The sequence below is a fragment of the Passer montanus genome, unplaced genomic scaffold (genome assembly GCF_014805655.1).
Source record: "Passer montanus isolate IOZ18808 unplaced genomic scaffold, ASM1480565v1 scaffold17, whole genome shotgun sequence".
Classification (NCBI taxonomy): Eukaryota; Metazoa; Chordata; class Aves; order Passeriformes; family Passeridae; genus Passer; species Passer montanus.
The window spans coordinates 4,657,500-4,673,145 of record NW_024364270.1 but is presented as its reverse complement, the minus strand read 5'-3'; the positions used below and the strand labels follow the sequence as shown (position 1 = coordinate 4,673,145).

The 15,646-nt window shown below is 38.0% G+C and overlaps 2 protein-coding genes across 12 annotated transcripts in view; both read left to right on the top strand.

The window, feature by feature from the left end:
• Window positions 1–13,562, top strand: part of OSBPL8 (oxysterol binding protein like 8) — an 84,644-nt gene extending 71,082 nt beyond the window's left edge. For all 11 annotated transcript variants that reach the window (XM_039703897.1, XM_039703896.1, XM_039703890.1 and 8 more), the window contains 12 exons: window positions 517–598; window positions 1,297–1,395; window positions 1,830–1,926; window positions 2,271–2,369; window positions 3,534–3,631; window positions 4,292–4,381; window positions 4,936–5,069; window positions 5,395–5,580; window positions 7,952–8,039; window positions 8,436–8,538; window positions 9,097–9,202; window positions 9,426–13,562. In XM_039703897.1, the coding sequence (XP_039559831.1) occupies window positions 517–598; window positions 1,297–1,395; window positions 1,830–1,926; window positions 2,271–2,369; window positions 3,534–3,631; window positions 4,292–4,381; window positions 4,936–5,069; window positions 5,395–5,580; window positions 7,952–8,039; window positions 8,436–8,538; window positions 9,097–9,202; window positions 9,426–9,561 (1,318 nt within the window). In that variant the 3' untranslated portion in view covers window positions 9,562–13,562. The remainder of the gene's footprint in view (window positions 1–516; window positions 599–1,296; window positions 1,396–1,829; window positions 1,927–2,270; window positions 2,370–3,533; window positions 3,632–4,291; window positions 4,382–4,935; window positions 5,070–5,394; window positions 5,581–7,951; window positions 8,040–8,435; window positions 8,539–9,096; window positions 9,203–9,425) is intronic.
• Window positions 13,563–13,668: 106 nt separating this feature from the next.
• BBS10 (Bardet-Biedl syndrome 10) lies at window positions 13,669–15,051 on the top strand (the record flags this gene model as incomplete). The annotated part of the gene is made up of 1 exon (XM_039703799.1): window positions 13,669–15,051. A coding segment is annotated over one exon (1,356 nt), but the record flags the coding sequence as incomplete, so codon positions are not given.
• Window positions 15,052–15,646: the final 595 nt, after the last annotated feature.

Below are 15,646 nucleotides of genomic sequence, written 5' to 3'. Positions count from 1 at the left end.
AGACTGGTTGAAAGACTTCTGAAAATGAGTTTAATTTTTTTTTTTTTCTCCAAGAAGCATATTTAAATATGAGATACCAATATTAGTTATTTTTTTAATGCAGTGTTAAGTTCGGTTCAGATTTACAGTTGCCAGCTCAAATATAGCTAATAAATTAAAGACTATAAATTAAAATATTATTCATCTCAGAGCTCTGCATGTAAGTAGACTGATAGTAAAAAGATACCAAAGTAGTAACCTATAAATGGAAGAACTTAAGTGGGAGAGGGACAGAATTTAATGTTACAAAGAACAGCCTCAAATATGGAAATACCATTTCTGGCATTTTAGTTTGATTTCAATTTTGAAACAATTATTTGAAAACTTTAAATTTGGTCAGATCAGGCTTGAAGTTTTACAGTAGTGCAAATCACAGACCTGTTTTAGTCAGCTCAGATTCAAGATACATCACAACAATTGATAGCATGTTATACATGATGCAATACTGGTACTTGATCTGTGTGTTCTGTTTCACAGAGCTGCTCTTGAAGAGAATGCTTACAACCGCATGAAAAAAGTAGTGAAGTGGTATTTGTCAGGATTCTACAAAAAGCCAAAGGTATACTCTCGCGTATTATTTTGTCTTCAGTCACTGTGTCTAGTTTGAGAACTTAGGGATATGCTGGAGTAAGTTTTTCTTTTTGAATTTATATTTTAATGCATCTTTAAAAAAGCAAAGTTAAGTTTTCATTGCTTACACAAATACAACCTGGAAATTTTTGATCCCTAGCCATGCTTAAAATAGTCTACATTCAATTGTGTTTGTCCCATGGAGTAGAAGTTGAACTAAATATTTTTATATAAAGTTAAGCCAGTTCTACATTTACCATTCTTTAGTGATAACAGTCTGAAATTGGAAGACTAATGTTTCTATCACTTCATTTAGCTTTGCACTAAATACTCCTCATAGTAATGTTGTTGGGAAACAGTATTGACAGAAAGTACTTGCTACCTAGCTTCAGACAAAAGCTCTGTAATAATTGTGAAAAGAAAAAACAAACCAAAACCCCTTACATTCTGTGTGTCCTTATGTGTAGAATAGTTTAGTGGATATACTGAATGTATGATAATTTCCTTAGAGTGAAGAGCAGAATAATTGAGCATTTCAAATTATGAGATCAAGTACCATGTACTTCAGCATATATATATTATGATAAGTTTTTTCCTGTGTGTCTTATCTTTAGTGATAGATGATAAAATGTTTTGTGACTTGTGTACCTGCACAGTATGGTTACTCTCTCTTCAATTTCTGTTTAGGGACTAAAAAAGCCGTACAATCCTATACTTGGAGAGTTTTTCCGCTGCATGTGGATTCATCCAAGGACAAACAGCAAGACTTTTTATATCGCAGAACAGGTAGATGCAATAACTGGAAAAAATAATTTTAAGAAAAATAAATGTATTCTACATTTGTGCTAGTTAAATTCTATAGTTTCAGAAAATATATTGAAATGTATGAATAGTACCCTATAACCTCTCCTGGTGAGCATAGTTTTCTTACAGTTGTCTCTTTTAAGTGTGCCTTCCTAAAGAGAGAGAGGGAGGAAGGTGCTTCCAATATTTCTGTTCCTCGTCCCCTGGAACAACTCAACTGCTGATTTTCTTAACTCTTGAAATTCAGTAGGTGATTGCTTTATCTCTTAAGATTTTAGTCAAACTTTACATATATTAACTGCATTCTAATATATGCAGCCTGAATTTTTCATTGTAATTATTAGCTCAAAGTTTATACTATATTTACTATATTGCTTGTTTTTGTTTGTCTCAAATATGGGGTTTTTTTCCAACAGGTGTCACATCATCCTCCAATATCTGCCTTCTATGTTAGCAACCGCAAGGACGGGTTTTGCCTTAGTGGTAGCATTCTGGCCAAATCAAAATTCTATGGTAAATAATGGGGTTTTTTTGGTTGTATGTGTATTGAGGGATGCAAAATTGGTGCACGTGAGCTGTGTTTTGTGGATGAAAGAAGGCTATTAGAAGGGTCAGCGTTTTGGTTGTTGTTTTGTCCTTTCTTTACCAAGTTTTTGCTACTGGTCTTCAGAATTTTAATTTCTGTTTTTGGACTGTTTTAATATTTAATTGTAGACACTGTTTATTATAGTGGCTTCACTAGGATAGGTTGCAGTGTTAAATACACTGATGTTCTTAATTGTATTGCTTAGTTATTAGGGAGTGTTGACTATTGTCTTGTAGAGGGAGAAATGTGACTGTCTGTTTTTGAATTTCAGGGAATTCATTATCTGCCATACTAGACGGAGAAGGACGGCTAACATTTCTAAATAGGGGAGAAGATTATGTAATGACAATGCCATATGCCCATTGTAAAGGTAGTGGTTCTTTTATTCTCTAGATGGCAAAGTTATGGGAAAAGAAGTTTGTTATTCTAAATAGTTCATTATTCTAAATAATGTGCTGTGTTGGATTCAAGCCTGTCATCTGGAGGAGAGTGTTCTGAAGATTGGTGGCTCTAGGCTTCCCCATATTTTATTAGGAGAAAAATACATCTGTTTAAGCCATGTTTTAATTTTTGACTGTTTTACGTGCCTCCTCGAGCCAGGTCTCATAAGCTCTTGGAGGTATATAACACACCCAAGATAGCTCAGCTCCCTTTGGAGGCATAAAATCAGCAGGATGACTTCTGTTTGCACTGTTGGAAACAAAAAGGTTTAATGAAAGGCAAACTAACAAACAGAAAAAAACGAGTCAGGTGCAAGAAGTTCTTTCTCTTGCTAAAACACCTCACAAAAGCAATTAGTTTCTTTGTTCACATATTTTTCTAGTAAATTGCCCAGGTGGGACTTTTTGGCTTCTGTTCAATTAGCTATCCTTGAGTTTGAGATGAAGTCCCCTAGGCCTATGAGATGCCCTTTCACCTGATCGAGGAGAAAAACTTCTGGGCTTCTTTCCTCTTTAGGTGGGGACAAAGGATAGTTTTGCCACTCTGTCAACAGGGGGCACATTCCTACATTTGATACAGGAAAAGATTTTTTTTTCATAACTAGTAAAAAATAGTAAGATCATATATATAGTTATCTGTCTGTACATGATATTAATTTACTGTTTGAGTTGTCTTTTATTAGAGCAGCTTTGAGCTTTTCCACTGTTCTCCTCTTTTAAACATAAAAGGCGATGTAGTATCTACACCACAGTGTGATTTCATTATAAATTATCAACATTTGTCCTTAGATTCACTATGGGAAATGGGCCAGTGCTTTGTAAAGTTTTCTGGAAGGTCAATAAGGACACAAAATGGATTGCAGAATTGCTCATTTTTAAGCTGTAACTTACTCAGTATTGTCTACCCATATACTCCAGAATTCCCTTTTAGGATACACAGAATCACACAGGAAAGGTCATCTGAAAATAATATTTTTCCTCTGGCACGACCATGTTTACTCTAGTACCCAAGTAACTTCGGGCTTTTGTTTTGTTCAATTAAAAACATTTGTTTTAGCTGGGGGTTTTTGTTTGTTTTTTTTTTTCTCTCGCAGGAATTCTTTATGGAACCATGACCTTAGAGCTTGGAGGAGTAGTCAACATCACCTGTGAGAAAACTGGCTATAGTGCAACAATTGAATTCAAACTCAAGGTTAGTGAACACTGTGAGTGGGCGTAAGAAGGAGAATGAACATAATGTCCATTCCCATAAGCTAAACAAAGGTTTCTGAAGTACTTCTAGATGGCTTCTGAAAAATGCATTTGCCATCCATGAGGAGGAAACTGATTAAAAAAACGTTTTCGAGAAGTGTGCACATGGACAGGAAAACTGTATTCAGTTGAAATTACAGAGGAAACATTAAAGTTGGGAGGCTGTGTTAACTGACAATTTGCCTTGTCAGTCCACAGGATACATGTGCAGCCTGTCAAAAGGCAAAAGAAAATCCCTGGCAATTGTTGCTGTTTCTACAAAAGATAATCTCCAGTAATGAATGGTCCTTGGCAAAGCCATGAAATTACTGTAGCAAATGACTGTGTCCTTCAGGATATCATGTCACTTTTATGCCTTATTTTCTGTTTTCTTTCAACATATGTTAGACAATACTTTTACTCAGAAAATCTTTTAAGAAGGAAAGAAGAAACTACATACTCTGGTTTTAGACTTAAGATTAATAAGAAGATACAATATTAAAGATATCAGGGCTGTTTACAGCACATATCATAAATTCACGTTTTTCCTTAAGACTAAACATATAAACAAAAATAGTGTGTTATTAAAATAAACATGAAACCATTTGTTTTTGTTTTGCAGCCTTTTTTGGGTAACAATGACAGTGTTAACCAAATATCAGGGAAAATTAAGCTTGGCAAAGAAGTTCTGGCTTTTTTAGAGGGTCACTGGGTAAGTAGTGAGTGATGCTCTTTTATAAATTCTGGCTGATGGTTGAGACAGGTGAAAATAGCACTTAAGTACAAAAAAGACATGTTTTAGAAAAAGTGAAGTACTACTTTTGCAGAAAGTATTCCAGAAAGTATAGAATCAACATTGTTCAATTTCCAGTTTGTCAAAGGTGGAAAATTTTAAGTTTATGAAGAAAATGAAATGTTGCTTCACAATGAATCTTGTGAAATGTTTTGATATATGCATTAGTACTATGAAGAATTTTTATGGCACCAGCATGAAATATTTAAGGTTGTTTCAGTTCTGGGGAGGTGACATGGCATCACTCGTTTTTTGAATGTGGTAGTGATTCCATTGCATCTCTGTTCCAAGCTAGAACCTAGCACAGAGGGTAGAAACTGAATTTTCAAGTCAGCATATCTAATTATTCTTAACTGCATGCATTCTAAAGAAAATAAATTCTTATTACAAAAAAAAAGGCTTAATCCTTGCTTGTTTGTTATTTTGACACTCTGAGATAATTACAATTAAGAGACCAATCATATCTGTTACAGGACAGTGAAGTTATTATTAGTGAGAAGAAGACAGGTGTTTCAGAGACATTCTGGAACCCATCTGAGATGAAGCAGCATAGATTACATAGATATACTGTGAAGCTTGAAGAGCAAGACGACTTTGAGTCAGAGAAGTAAGTTCATTATAGAACCATGTATTTGTTTTTTCCAAAATAAAACTCATAATTTTCTCCAAAATAGAAGCAAATTATCATTACTTTCCCATATTTGATGATACTAGTCTTTGATGATAAAAGAAAGTAACGCTGTTAAATATAAGATCATTATTTATATACCTTACAATCAGAGAAATCTTAATAGGAATGTAGATAAAACTTCTATTAAAATTGTAATATTCTCTTTGGAGGGTGGTCCATTTACTTAGCCTATAATTGAGGAAATTTTTTGCAGTTATTTCTGTCAACTGGATTGTGATTCTGTATATTGTTCATTTGTCAGGCTTTGGCAACAAGTGACAAAAGCAATAAATAACAAAGACCAAATAAAAGCTACTGAGGAGAAATATATTCTGGAAGAAGCTCAGAGAAAGAGTGCCAAAGAGAGGAAACTTAGGGATGAAGAGTGGACATGCAAGCTGTTCGATCAGGATTCAGTCACAGGAGAATGGCACTATAAATATGCTGAGTGAGTTCTGGAGTGCTTGGTAATGTTGCTGAGCCTCTTCTTCTGGTTTCAGCAGCAAAAGAACTGATACATATAGCTTATTTATGTATAATAACATAACTGTGCTATGTTCTAGATTTTTTGGGACATGGCAGTTTGGGGTGCATTGTCCTCCCTTTTTTCCCCCTAGACTGACCAGAACATCTACACAGATTTTCCCAAACTGGAAAATATGGTACATATGGGTGTACCAGCTGGAAATCAGACAATCCTAGTGTCTGAAAATCAGAGAAGCCCGTGCATAGTTGGATTGAGCCATTTAATTTGTTATATATTAGAATAACTCTGAGAATAGCAGCTTTACAGCAATAGTTAATGCTGGGACCAGGTGGCTCTGCCTGGCTGTCAAATCTGTCCTGCACATGAGTGTCTGTGAATCTCTTTGTGTGATGTTCTGTGTCAGAGGCTGAAGATGCAGCTGTCTCCCTGACTGCTGGAAGGATGCATTCTGTGTCCTCACCGATGTTGTAAAAGTCAACTTGAAGCTGAGCCCTTTACTAGTGATGGTTTTCACAGGGCACCCATGTTCTGCTGATTTTTTCTCACCGATGTTGTAAAAGTCAACTTGAAGCTGAGCCCTTTACTAGTGATGGTTTTCACCCATGTTCTGCTGATTTTTCGTAGTACCCAGCATGCTTCTGTATCGTAGGGATTGTAAAAGTAAAATAGCCAACAATGATACACACAAAGTTAAGTAACTTTGAATCCATGGATGCTGGAAGCATATTCCCATGACTAAATGTGGGAGGCCTTTGCCTTTCTGTACAAGAATGGTGATATTGAGGTCATTGCCTAAGTGTATGTACAGAGAAGAGTAGAAAAATCCTGAGTACTCTACACATCTCCAGCAAATTTGGAACTTGGGAGGTTTCCTGGAACCAAACAAGGAATCTGTGTATTTAACAATTCTCAGTAAATTCCTTTTCCATGAATTTCATTAGCTTCTAATTAAGTTTGTGTAGACTTTCACAACTGCAGCAGGGAAATTCTCCAACTAGATTAAATGCTCAGTGAAGCACCCTCTCTTGGTTTGAATCCTCTAGTGCTGTTGATGCCTCTTTCTGTTGGAAGAGTTGTCAATAGTGCAGCTGAATGAACTGCCCATACTCTTGAACCCTGTGCAAAACCATTAGAAAGAGAACCCTACTTGAAATCTGTTAGACTTTAAGATCTGTCTTGTTAATCTGCGATATTCCTGATGTCCTTGAGCCCTTGTTGCTCAAGGATGTGCCACAGAAATTTTGCCATGTACCAGAAAGCAGTCTGCACTGACAGCATTCCCTGGAAGAAGCCTCCCTCTTTTCAAGCATATAATGCTAGCTCACCACCACTGTAGAGAGCAGTCTTCTACACTTTCTGTGAAAGATGTGTTCAGTGAGCTGGAGCATTTGTTAAGGTATCTGGATTATAGATTTAGGCATGTGGATTACAAACAGAGAAGAGAGCAATGCCTAGTTCTTAACCCAGTTACCTCAGATGACATTTACTTCAAGTCAGGTTAAGCTAAGATGTAACTGTAGGTCTGTGTTCACAACATCTGAAACAGCTACTTATAAGGCATACAGAAAGACACGAAAGGAAATTCCTGCTTAATGTACTCTTGCTAAAGCTCTGTGTCAGAACATCCTTCCTGCAGCTCACTTGCAGCTTCTGTCCTGAAAACTCTGTAATCAGTGGTGACGTTGGTGTTTTCCTTTGGCTGCTTGTTGTTCTCCAGTGAGTTATGTGTCTTATGCTGTTGTGTTTTGTTTTTTTTTTTAATTCTGTATCAGACTGTAATTGTAAAAGCGCTCTTAAAAAATCAGAACAAGAAAACTCTGCATAGCTCATTAGTGTCTCATGAAACCAGCCTTGATTACCATTAGCTACTTTGGGATGAAAGCAAGTTTTTGAGGTAACTGATTCTTAAACTCTCCTTCATAGGCATCTTTTAAAAGGAAAAAAGAAAACTCAACAAAAAGCAGTCTAAATATTTTTAAATTCCCCTAATTTCCCTGTAGTTCTAAAATAATAACTGTATCTGAAACAGGAAATCTTTCATGATTCAATCACATATGATTGGCAAAAAAAATGACTGTGGTATTGTTGGTTAATGTAATAGTTTATGGTCTTGTCAGCTGGCTGGCGGGGTTTGATCTGGACATAAAGTTCATGTTTTAGCTCTCTTGGCCATGCAGGTTAAGACTGGACCATAAGTAGAAGATAAGATCATGATGCCATATCTGATTTCTGTATAGGGAGAGTTTTAGCCTCTTGATACTGAGTAGTTTGTGAGCAAGGAAATATTTCTTATTTCAATTGCTGTAGTGTTAATAATATTTACTTTGTCTAGTACCAGACCATGGGACCCTTTGAATGATATGATCCAGTTTGAAAAAGATGGAACAATCCAGACAAAAGTTCGACATCGGACACCAATGGTATGTTCCAGTTCTCACAGCACATGCAAGAACCAGGAACTTGTATATATTGTACATTATTTGTATAAAGATCATTAGAGCATTGGGATTGATGGGAAATACTATTATCCTACAAAAATGTTGTTTACACACAATATACAAAGTCTTTCACTTCTGTGTTGCATCCTAAGTGGTAGAAATTACTGGATTGGATAGGAATATAAAATATGCACTTTGAGGTCAGCACTTTAACGTGTATTTTCCCTTAAATGGGAAGATGCACAAAATTCAGACTTCAAATACATCAAAAATTTTAACTTGGACTTCTCTTAGATATTGTGCTTTTAACTGCCATTGTTGGAATGTATTGCTTTGCTACAGTTCTCTGGAAATAACACATAAATTTATCAATTTTAGGTAGCTGTCCCAAAAATCAAACGAAAGCCATCCAGTCTGAGCAAAGGAGAGTGTGGTTTCTCATCCCCAGAGCCTGATAACCAGGATTCCTCTGGGAGTGAAGGTACAAAAAGATATGTTTACTTACAGAAAAAATAAATTTATTTGACAACTGAAGAGTTCAGTGTCATGCATACTCTTCTTATCACAACATTTTTACAATGCTTTAGTTCTGTCCAATGTGAAGCATGTTCTGGAAAACAAAGGAGCAGAATGGCTCTTGTTTTTAATTGCAAATTTTCCTGTCTTTTTAAATGCAGTGTAGGCAGGCTTAAGTGCACATATTTAATATCTAGGGGAAAAGAATGGTGTTCATAAACTGTTTCCTTTCTTACAAGGTTAATTGCTTTAATTTGTAGATTAGTGTGTGGCTAGAGGGTAGATTTTTGTTGTTGATAATGTTTACAGAAGCTAAACAATATGATGAGTGTTTAAAAGATATTTCAAGTACTTAAGTTGCTGTCCTGTGGTATAGGTGACTCTAAAATAAAATTTTCAATAGAAGCTAGTTAGAAAATTTTCTCCTCATTTTTAATACAGGTTTAGTTTGTCAATTGTACTTTGTTCCTTTTATGGCAGCAGTCACTTCAGTGAATTACATCTGGCTTCTGTATCCTTCTAGCTCAACTTATGAAGCATAGTACAAGAATAAGGAAAAAAGGGGCAGACCTTGGTGAACTGCAGAGTGCCATTGAGTCTATAAAGGAAACACAGGAAGACATTAAGAGGTAGTAATAATTAAAATGCTTTAAAATGGTTTACAGAACAGTAATCTCAGGATTTTTTTTCCCTTAGAGGCTGGTATGTGTCTTTACTCTTCTCAAATATTGATTGCTCATTGATGTTTCAAAGTTATCTTCTAAAGCTGCCTTCTGTAGGCAACCCTAACATAGTAGACAATGTCATATTGTCTAGTCTGTAATTTACAGGATATTGTTTTCTATCTTACAGGGAGATCGTGGCGCTACGAGATAGAGTCACTTCTTATTCATCACCTGGGGACTACCATTCCTTGCAGTTTAAGCACTATGTCTTCATTCTACTCCTGGTTCTGCTACAGCTTATCATTAATGTCTTGTTCAAATAAGAAGTGTGAACAAGGGCCTTCTTGAACTGGAATGATCAAACTGTTACTGGGGACCATATTTTAAACTGGACTTTAAATGATGCAATATTATGTAAAAAAACTGTGTAGCAACAACTTACAAAACTTTGCCTCAGCATTCATGGTTCAGAATCATACTTGTGTCTACCCAGTTTCAGTAAGAGCTGTGTAAGTGCCAGTACACTCTTGCTCCTGGTGTGTGCCTGTCTCGCAGTCATACGACATCAGCCTTGTGTTTATATTGCGTCACACTGATGAATCTTCAGCACAGAATAGATCAAGCTAAACACTGAGGTCAGACCCCATAGGTAGGATGTGATTCCTATTATGGTAGAATGATAAACAGGCATACTTCATTACATATAAACTTATCATTTTTGTAACAAAAACTTTTCAAGTAGCCAACAGCTTTTGTAAATGGCATTGGGTGTTTGGAAGTAAACTTTTGTTTAAGGTCAAACAAATGCATTATTATATGAAAAATTGTGAGTGTTAGGAAATGGTAAGTAAAAAGCTAAAGTCTTTGGGAAATCTGCAACATAATGTCCTTGATTAGTTTTGGAAGTATGAGGTTTTTATCCTGAATTACTGTAGGCTTGTAAGCCAGCTGTTTTATAGTTTTAAAACTTAAGATTCCTCTTAAAAACATTCCCACATCTACTGTACGGAGCATATTTTTAACAGTACAGCAGCCAGGGAGGTACTGTTTGCGTCTACTCTCTCATGAATTGCAAATGTCAAGGATTTCTGGTATGTTTGTAAGTCTTGAAAAATCTACAGCTTTGGATTTACATTTGTGTATGGCCATGTCATGGTCAGCAGGCAGATTGCTGATGCCAGGACTCATGGGTATTTTTGAAACAAAATGTCAAGGGGTATGCTTAGTGTGTAGCTTGAGCTGAATCTCCAAAAGGCAGTGTAGAATAGGATTCAGTCACAGTCATGAGTAGAGTTACAAATGAATATGTGTGTGTTTACACAGGGAAAGCTCAAAAGTTGTGTGTTGGCTAAAACCACATATCTCAAAACAAATAAGAGGAAAATCCAAGTGTTTGAAATCCCTCTTTTTCTGCAAGCATATACTACCTACCAGAATACATGGATGCACCTTCTTAGTATGCTGTAGCCATACAAATTCATTCAAAGCTTAACTTTAAATTAAAAACCAGGGTTTCTAACATTTTTTATTTGAAGAAATATATGCATGTATAGAATTTGTAAAATTCCAGCAAAAAATGTAGTGCTGGTATTTATCTGGTGAGTTCCCTGTGCCAGTCAAGCATACCAAGGCAAAAAGGGGCTGTAGAAATGAAAACATATTTTCAGTATCCCAGGTGAGACAACAGGAGGATGAATGGCACAATATGAAGAACAGCCAAGTTTGTTTTCAGAGGATCCTCTCAGGAATTAAATCCATCCTGGGCAGTGGAACAGTTTGAAAGTCATGTTTGGCTTTTTGCTGTGGCCAGTTATGCCTCTGCCTTGGGCAGATTGCCTGACTCTCCAGATGATCTGCATTTCTGTTCTGCATCAGTCTCACTAGTATATAGTAAAAATACTGTTTACTTGTTTATCTGTCCAGCTTATCTATTTCTGTGGCTGACACTTCCATACACCTCCCCTTCTCTTTTATCCTTCTTCTTCCATGGGCCTCGGCTGTGTAAAAGTCTATTGTGTAAGCAGTGAACTTCAGCATATTTCGTATAGCGTCACATTAGCATGGTTTGGTCTTGAATAATTTTTCTGGAACGTGTTACGTTAACCAGATCTTGTAGCCATGGGCAAGACCAAACCTGGTTGGATTTCTATTAAATCTACAGCTGATGGGGCAAAATTTGTGAACATAGGAAGTCCCTTCAAAAACAAACAAAATAACTACAAATGCCTCAGTCTCTAAATGGAAACTGAAGTTACCCATGTATGAAATGGCATTAAGAAAGCAGAGTGTTACGGCATTCACTTTGACATTCTTAGCCTGGAATTTGTCTGTTCATTATTGCATTCAGATGTCAAGGCTTCACCTGTCTTAAGATGCATTACAATCCTTTAAACACACTCAGAATGTGAGAATAATCCAATGAGTGAGAATCAGGCAATAACTTCAATCCCCTAGAATAATACTCTGCTAAATTTGTGGTGCTGAAACTCTTGACTGATAGTTTCAGGCTTTTATCTTCCTTGTAAATAGAAATGTCCTTCTGCCTTTTCATGCTGATTTTTCAATCACTTCTGTCCAAGAGCAGTGAATAACACAGTCTGCATGCATTTTCACGTGGCTCACATGGCAGTGACTGGATTTGACCCAGCCAGCTGGCTGGCTGGCAGTGTTGGGCAATGTCAGACTAAAAAGATAATCCATAGCTGAAGTTCATGCTTAGCTCAAGATGAGTGAAAGGCTTGAACACAGCAAAACAAAATCCTTATGCTTGTTTTCCTTTTCAACTTATTTTTTAGAGTTGAAGTCTGCTGAAAAAGTGGTCTTAGTGATGATCTGGAAAGGTAAAGGATATGTGATGAAACTTCTTGAAAAGTAAAATTGCAGACTTCTGCAAGACTTTATGATTAGATAAATTCTGAAAAATACAGTGAAAACCTGGTAATTCTTATTTTGCTGGATTTTGTATGTTCCCTCATTTGAATAGAACAAAGAAACTTCTTCCCTGTTTTTTACTGTACAGTTGGTCACAGACATGTATGGATCCTTTTCTTTAGTGTGTCACCATTGTCCTCTTTAGCCATGATGTACAGCAGATCTTGACTACTACCTGCTTCAGACTGAGCTCTGCACATATATAAAAATTGATTGTACAGTTTGCAGATGCTTGATGCTTGAGGGCTGTGGCCTTCTAGATTTTAAAGTTTATAACAGCACTTGTTTTGACATTTGATTTCCAATTCCTGTTTTGTTTGGGTTTTTTTCCTTGTACAGGAAATATCTGCAGAATTTGCCATGTGGTTTTGTCGGGTTGGTTGGTTTGTTTTGAGATGCACTCTATGCCTTTAATTTGCCATTTAGGTACAGGTTGCCTAATTGGGTACAGATTACCTAAGCTAAGAAAAAGTAAATATGCCATGTGAAATGCAACAAGTATCATTTTCAGTAGATGATATTTCTTGAATTTCATGTGTTGATTCCTTTTAAATAGTTGATATCACTTGATGAGGGTGTATAGTCTGGTTTTCATGTCCTTCCTCCCACTTGTGAAATCTCACATATTATTTGCAAAGTTTTCTTGTAAAAAGTAATGGTTGTGGTTTCTTCTTTTTTGTTTGTTGTTTGCTGCCCTTCTGTGCCTTTGGTAATATTTTTTTTCTTCCAAGGTTCATGTTTATGAAACAGGGTTGTAATTCAGTGTTTCTTAAAGGCTGTTATTTTTGGCTATTACCATTGTTTGTGTAAATAATGTGTAACAAAAATTCTGTACATCTCTAAGTTTTAATTATTTTTATTTCAGGAGTACCCGCAAATCACAGAAAATTTAGCAGATATTCAAGTATTGTAAACAGTGCCTTCTTGATGGGTTTCTATGCTGTTCGGAGACATGTAAAGATTTGTCAAATTTGTGCCATATATATCAGATCTTTTGTGAGGGCTGTTGTGTTGGAGAACTGATGTTCCTGCTTAGTCAGTCTTTGGGGGGCAGAAAAAATCAGCTCTTAAAACATTACACTCTTTCTTCTTTCTGGCCGGGGAGCCGCAAGTGGAGGGTTTGGGATGTTTACAGTGAAGCTGCACTACTCTGTGGCAGAAATAATTCGAACGATGTAACTTCGGGGTGAGATTATGTGAGCTTTTTCTCCTTAACTTTTTCTCCTTTATGCCCCACCCCGGCCTTTCTCTCTGCCAAGCGGGAAGATTAGCGCTCAGGACACAGCGCCCGCTTCCCCGTCCCGCGTGTCCCGCCCTGTCCGGCCCCCGGGATCACGGCTCTGTGAGGGATCTGAACTGTTACGGCCCGCCTCCAATAAAGATGTGTCGCACCTCCGCGTCTCTGGGCTCTGTGCGCCGCTCCCCGCCCGCTCCCTGTCCCGCTCCTCGGTCCCTCTCGCTCCCCGCCCCTCCGCCGCTGCCCGCCGCGGCCGTGACGCTCCGCGGGCGGCCGGAAGGGGGAGCTGCACGCCGCCGTGCCCGGCCTGCCCCTGGCGAGCTCCAGGGTCCTGCCCGGCATCGTCCTCCGGAGGGACTTCGCTGCCTACTGCCCGACGGACGGGGAGCTGCGGGCCCTGCTCGTCACCGAGCCCCTGCGGCCCGCCCTGGCGGCCCCCGGTGTCGAGTTTGTTGTGGACTCCGAAGGTCAGTATCAGGCTTCCCTGCGCTGGATCACTGCGAGGACAGAAGCCTTAATGAAACACTTTCAGAGTAACAATGTTAAGCTGTTACTGTCAAGTGTGAAGCAAGAAGAAATAGTTATCTACCACGCCAAATTATATGGTGTGTCTGTGGTAGAATGCTTATCATCGGAAGAAATGGCCCTTATCAGTGAAATCACTGGTGTCTCCCCTTACGTGCCTTTTGGTGATAGCATGGACCGAGAAATAACCGAAACTGCAGTGGTAACGTTTTGCCAGCCCTTACTGCTCGTCTCCAAGAGATGTGTCCACATTGGCTTGGCCCGCGTGTGTGCCTTCCAGCCCCATTGCCTGATCCTGTGTGGGCCGGTCGATGGCGTTAATGAACAACACGCTGCTGCTTTACAGGAGGCCTTCACAATGCTGCAGCAGCTGTTTAAAACACTTGATCAGAGGCAGGAATGGAAAGCGGAAGGTGAAAGCCAGAGCAATACTTGTAAGAGTAACCAGGTTTCTGAATGTCAGCTGAAAGCACTTAGTGATGAAACAGAGAGGAAAATTTTTGACCCTGATAAAAGTGATCTGCTGATCCACAATCAAAAGAATCACAGCACTCCTGTGTTAGTGGCACATAACACTGATGCAGTCGCTGCCTGTGAGTGCCTGCATGTTGGCAAAGGTCTAGAGAAAACATGTTGCCATATAGTTCCATTTAAACAGGAGGAGAGTCGTGCAGGTATTGCACAGGATTACTCCAGCTGCCTCATAGAAGCGGGATCAGTTTTGCCAGTAGGAGGTTACTTTGAAATCCTGTTACATTATTATATTCGGGATTATGCAAGACGGTGTCAGCAGTCAGAGGTAGCAATTGTATCTAATGTGGTTGCTGATGCTTTGCTAAGTATTCCCAAGGCCTTGTACGGGACAGCAGAACGAGGTGGATTTACCAAATTCTATCTTGAAGCCATTAATTTACTCCAGAAAAATCAGCCACTGCCTGTAAACGATGAAGGCTTAGAGTCAGTGTATTGCAAATACCAGTTAGTCATTTCAGTTCTTCATTGTGTTACAGAGCTTCTCTCCGTAGACTTAGTAATTGGTATTAGGCGGCCACTCCAAAAAATTGAGGATCATGACTCAGAAGATGACACTTGAAAGCATTAATAAAGAATGATTTTTATATGTGTTGTTTCATTGTGTCTTCTTGTCAAATGGACACCCTCAAAAGTCCATGCTAGAGACTAAAAGATGCTTCTTCTCTTAGAAGATAAAGGCTAACTGTCAGTCTAAGACACAAAATAGAAAGATGCAGATAAGGGGAAAAAAAAGAGAAATTTAATTCTGACTCCAACATTTATAGATTTCTAAAAGTGACAGTGGATTCGAGAGTGAAAGTTCCACCTCTCCAATGACACTAGACAAACCAACAGTCCATCAAATTTCTCCTTCTCCAGAAAAGAATGCAAAACAATTATTTACATAATGTCCATAAAAAATTTGTTACAAGAATGTAAACATCAGAAGGCTTAAAAGAATTCAAAAAAAACCAAAACAACAGCTAACCATCTGAGACTATGGAAAACTGGGTTGTGAACAATATGAGCTTGACATTTTTGAGTGTGAGGAAGTGTAGCTGATTTCTGCAGCAGAAGATGTGCAGTGCAGTCTCCATCCACTTGCTGAGGATCCTGTGTACATTCAAGCCAAGGGTCAGCTTTGCCTCTTTTGGTGGATTGAGTGTTTTCACAAGTTAGATATAATTTGTTTTCTTGGCATG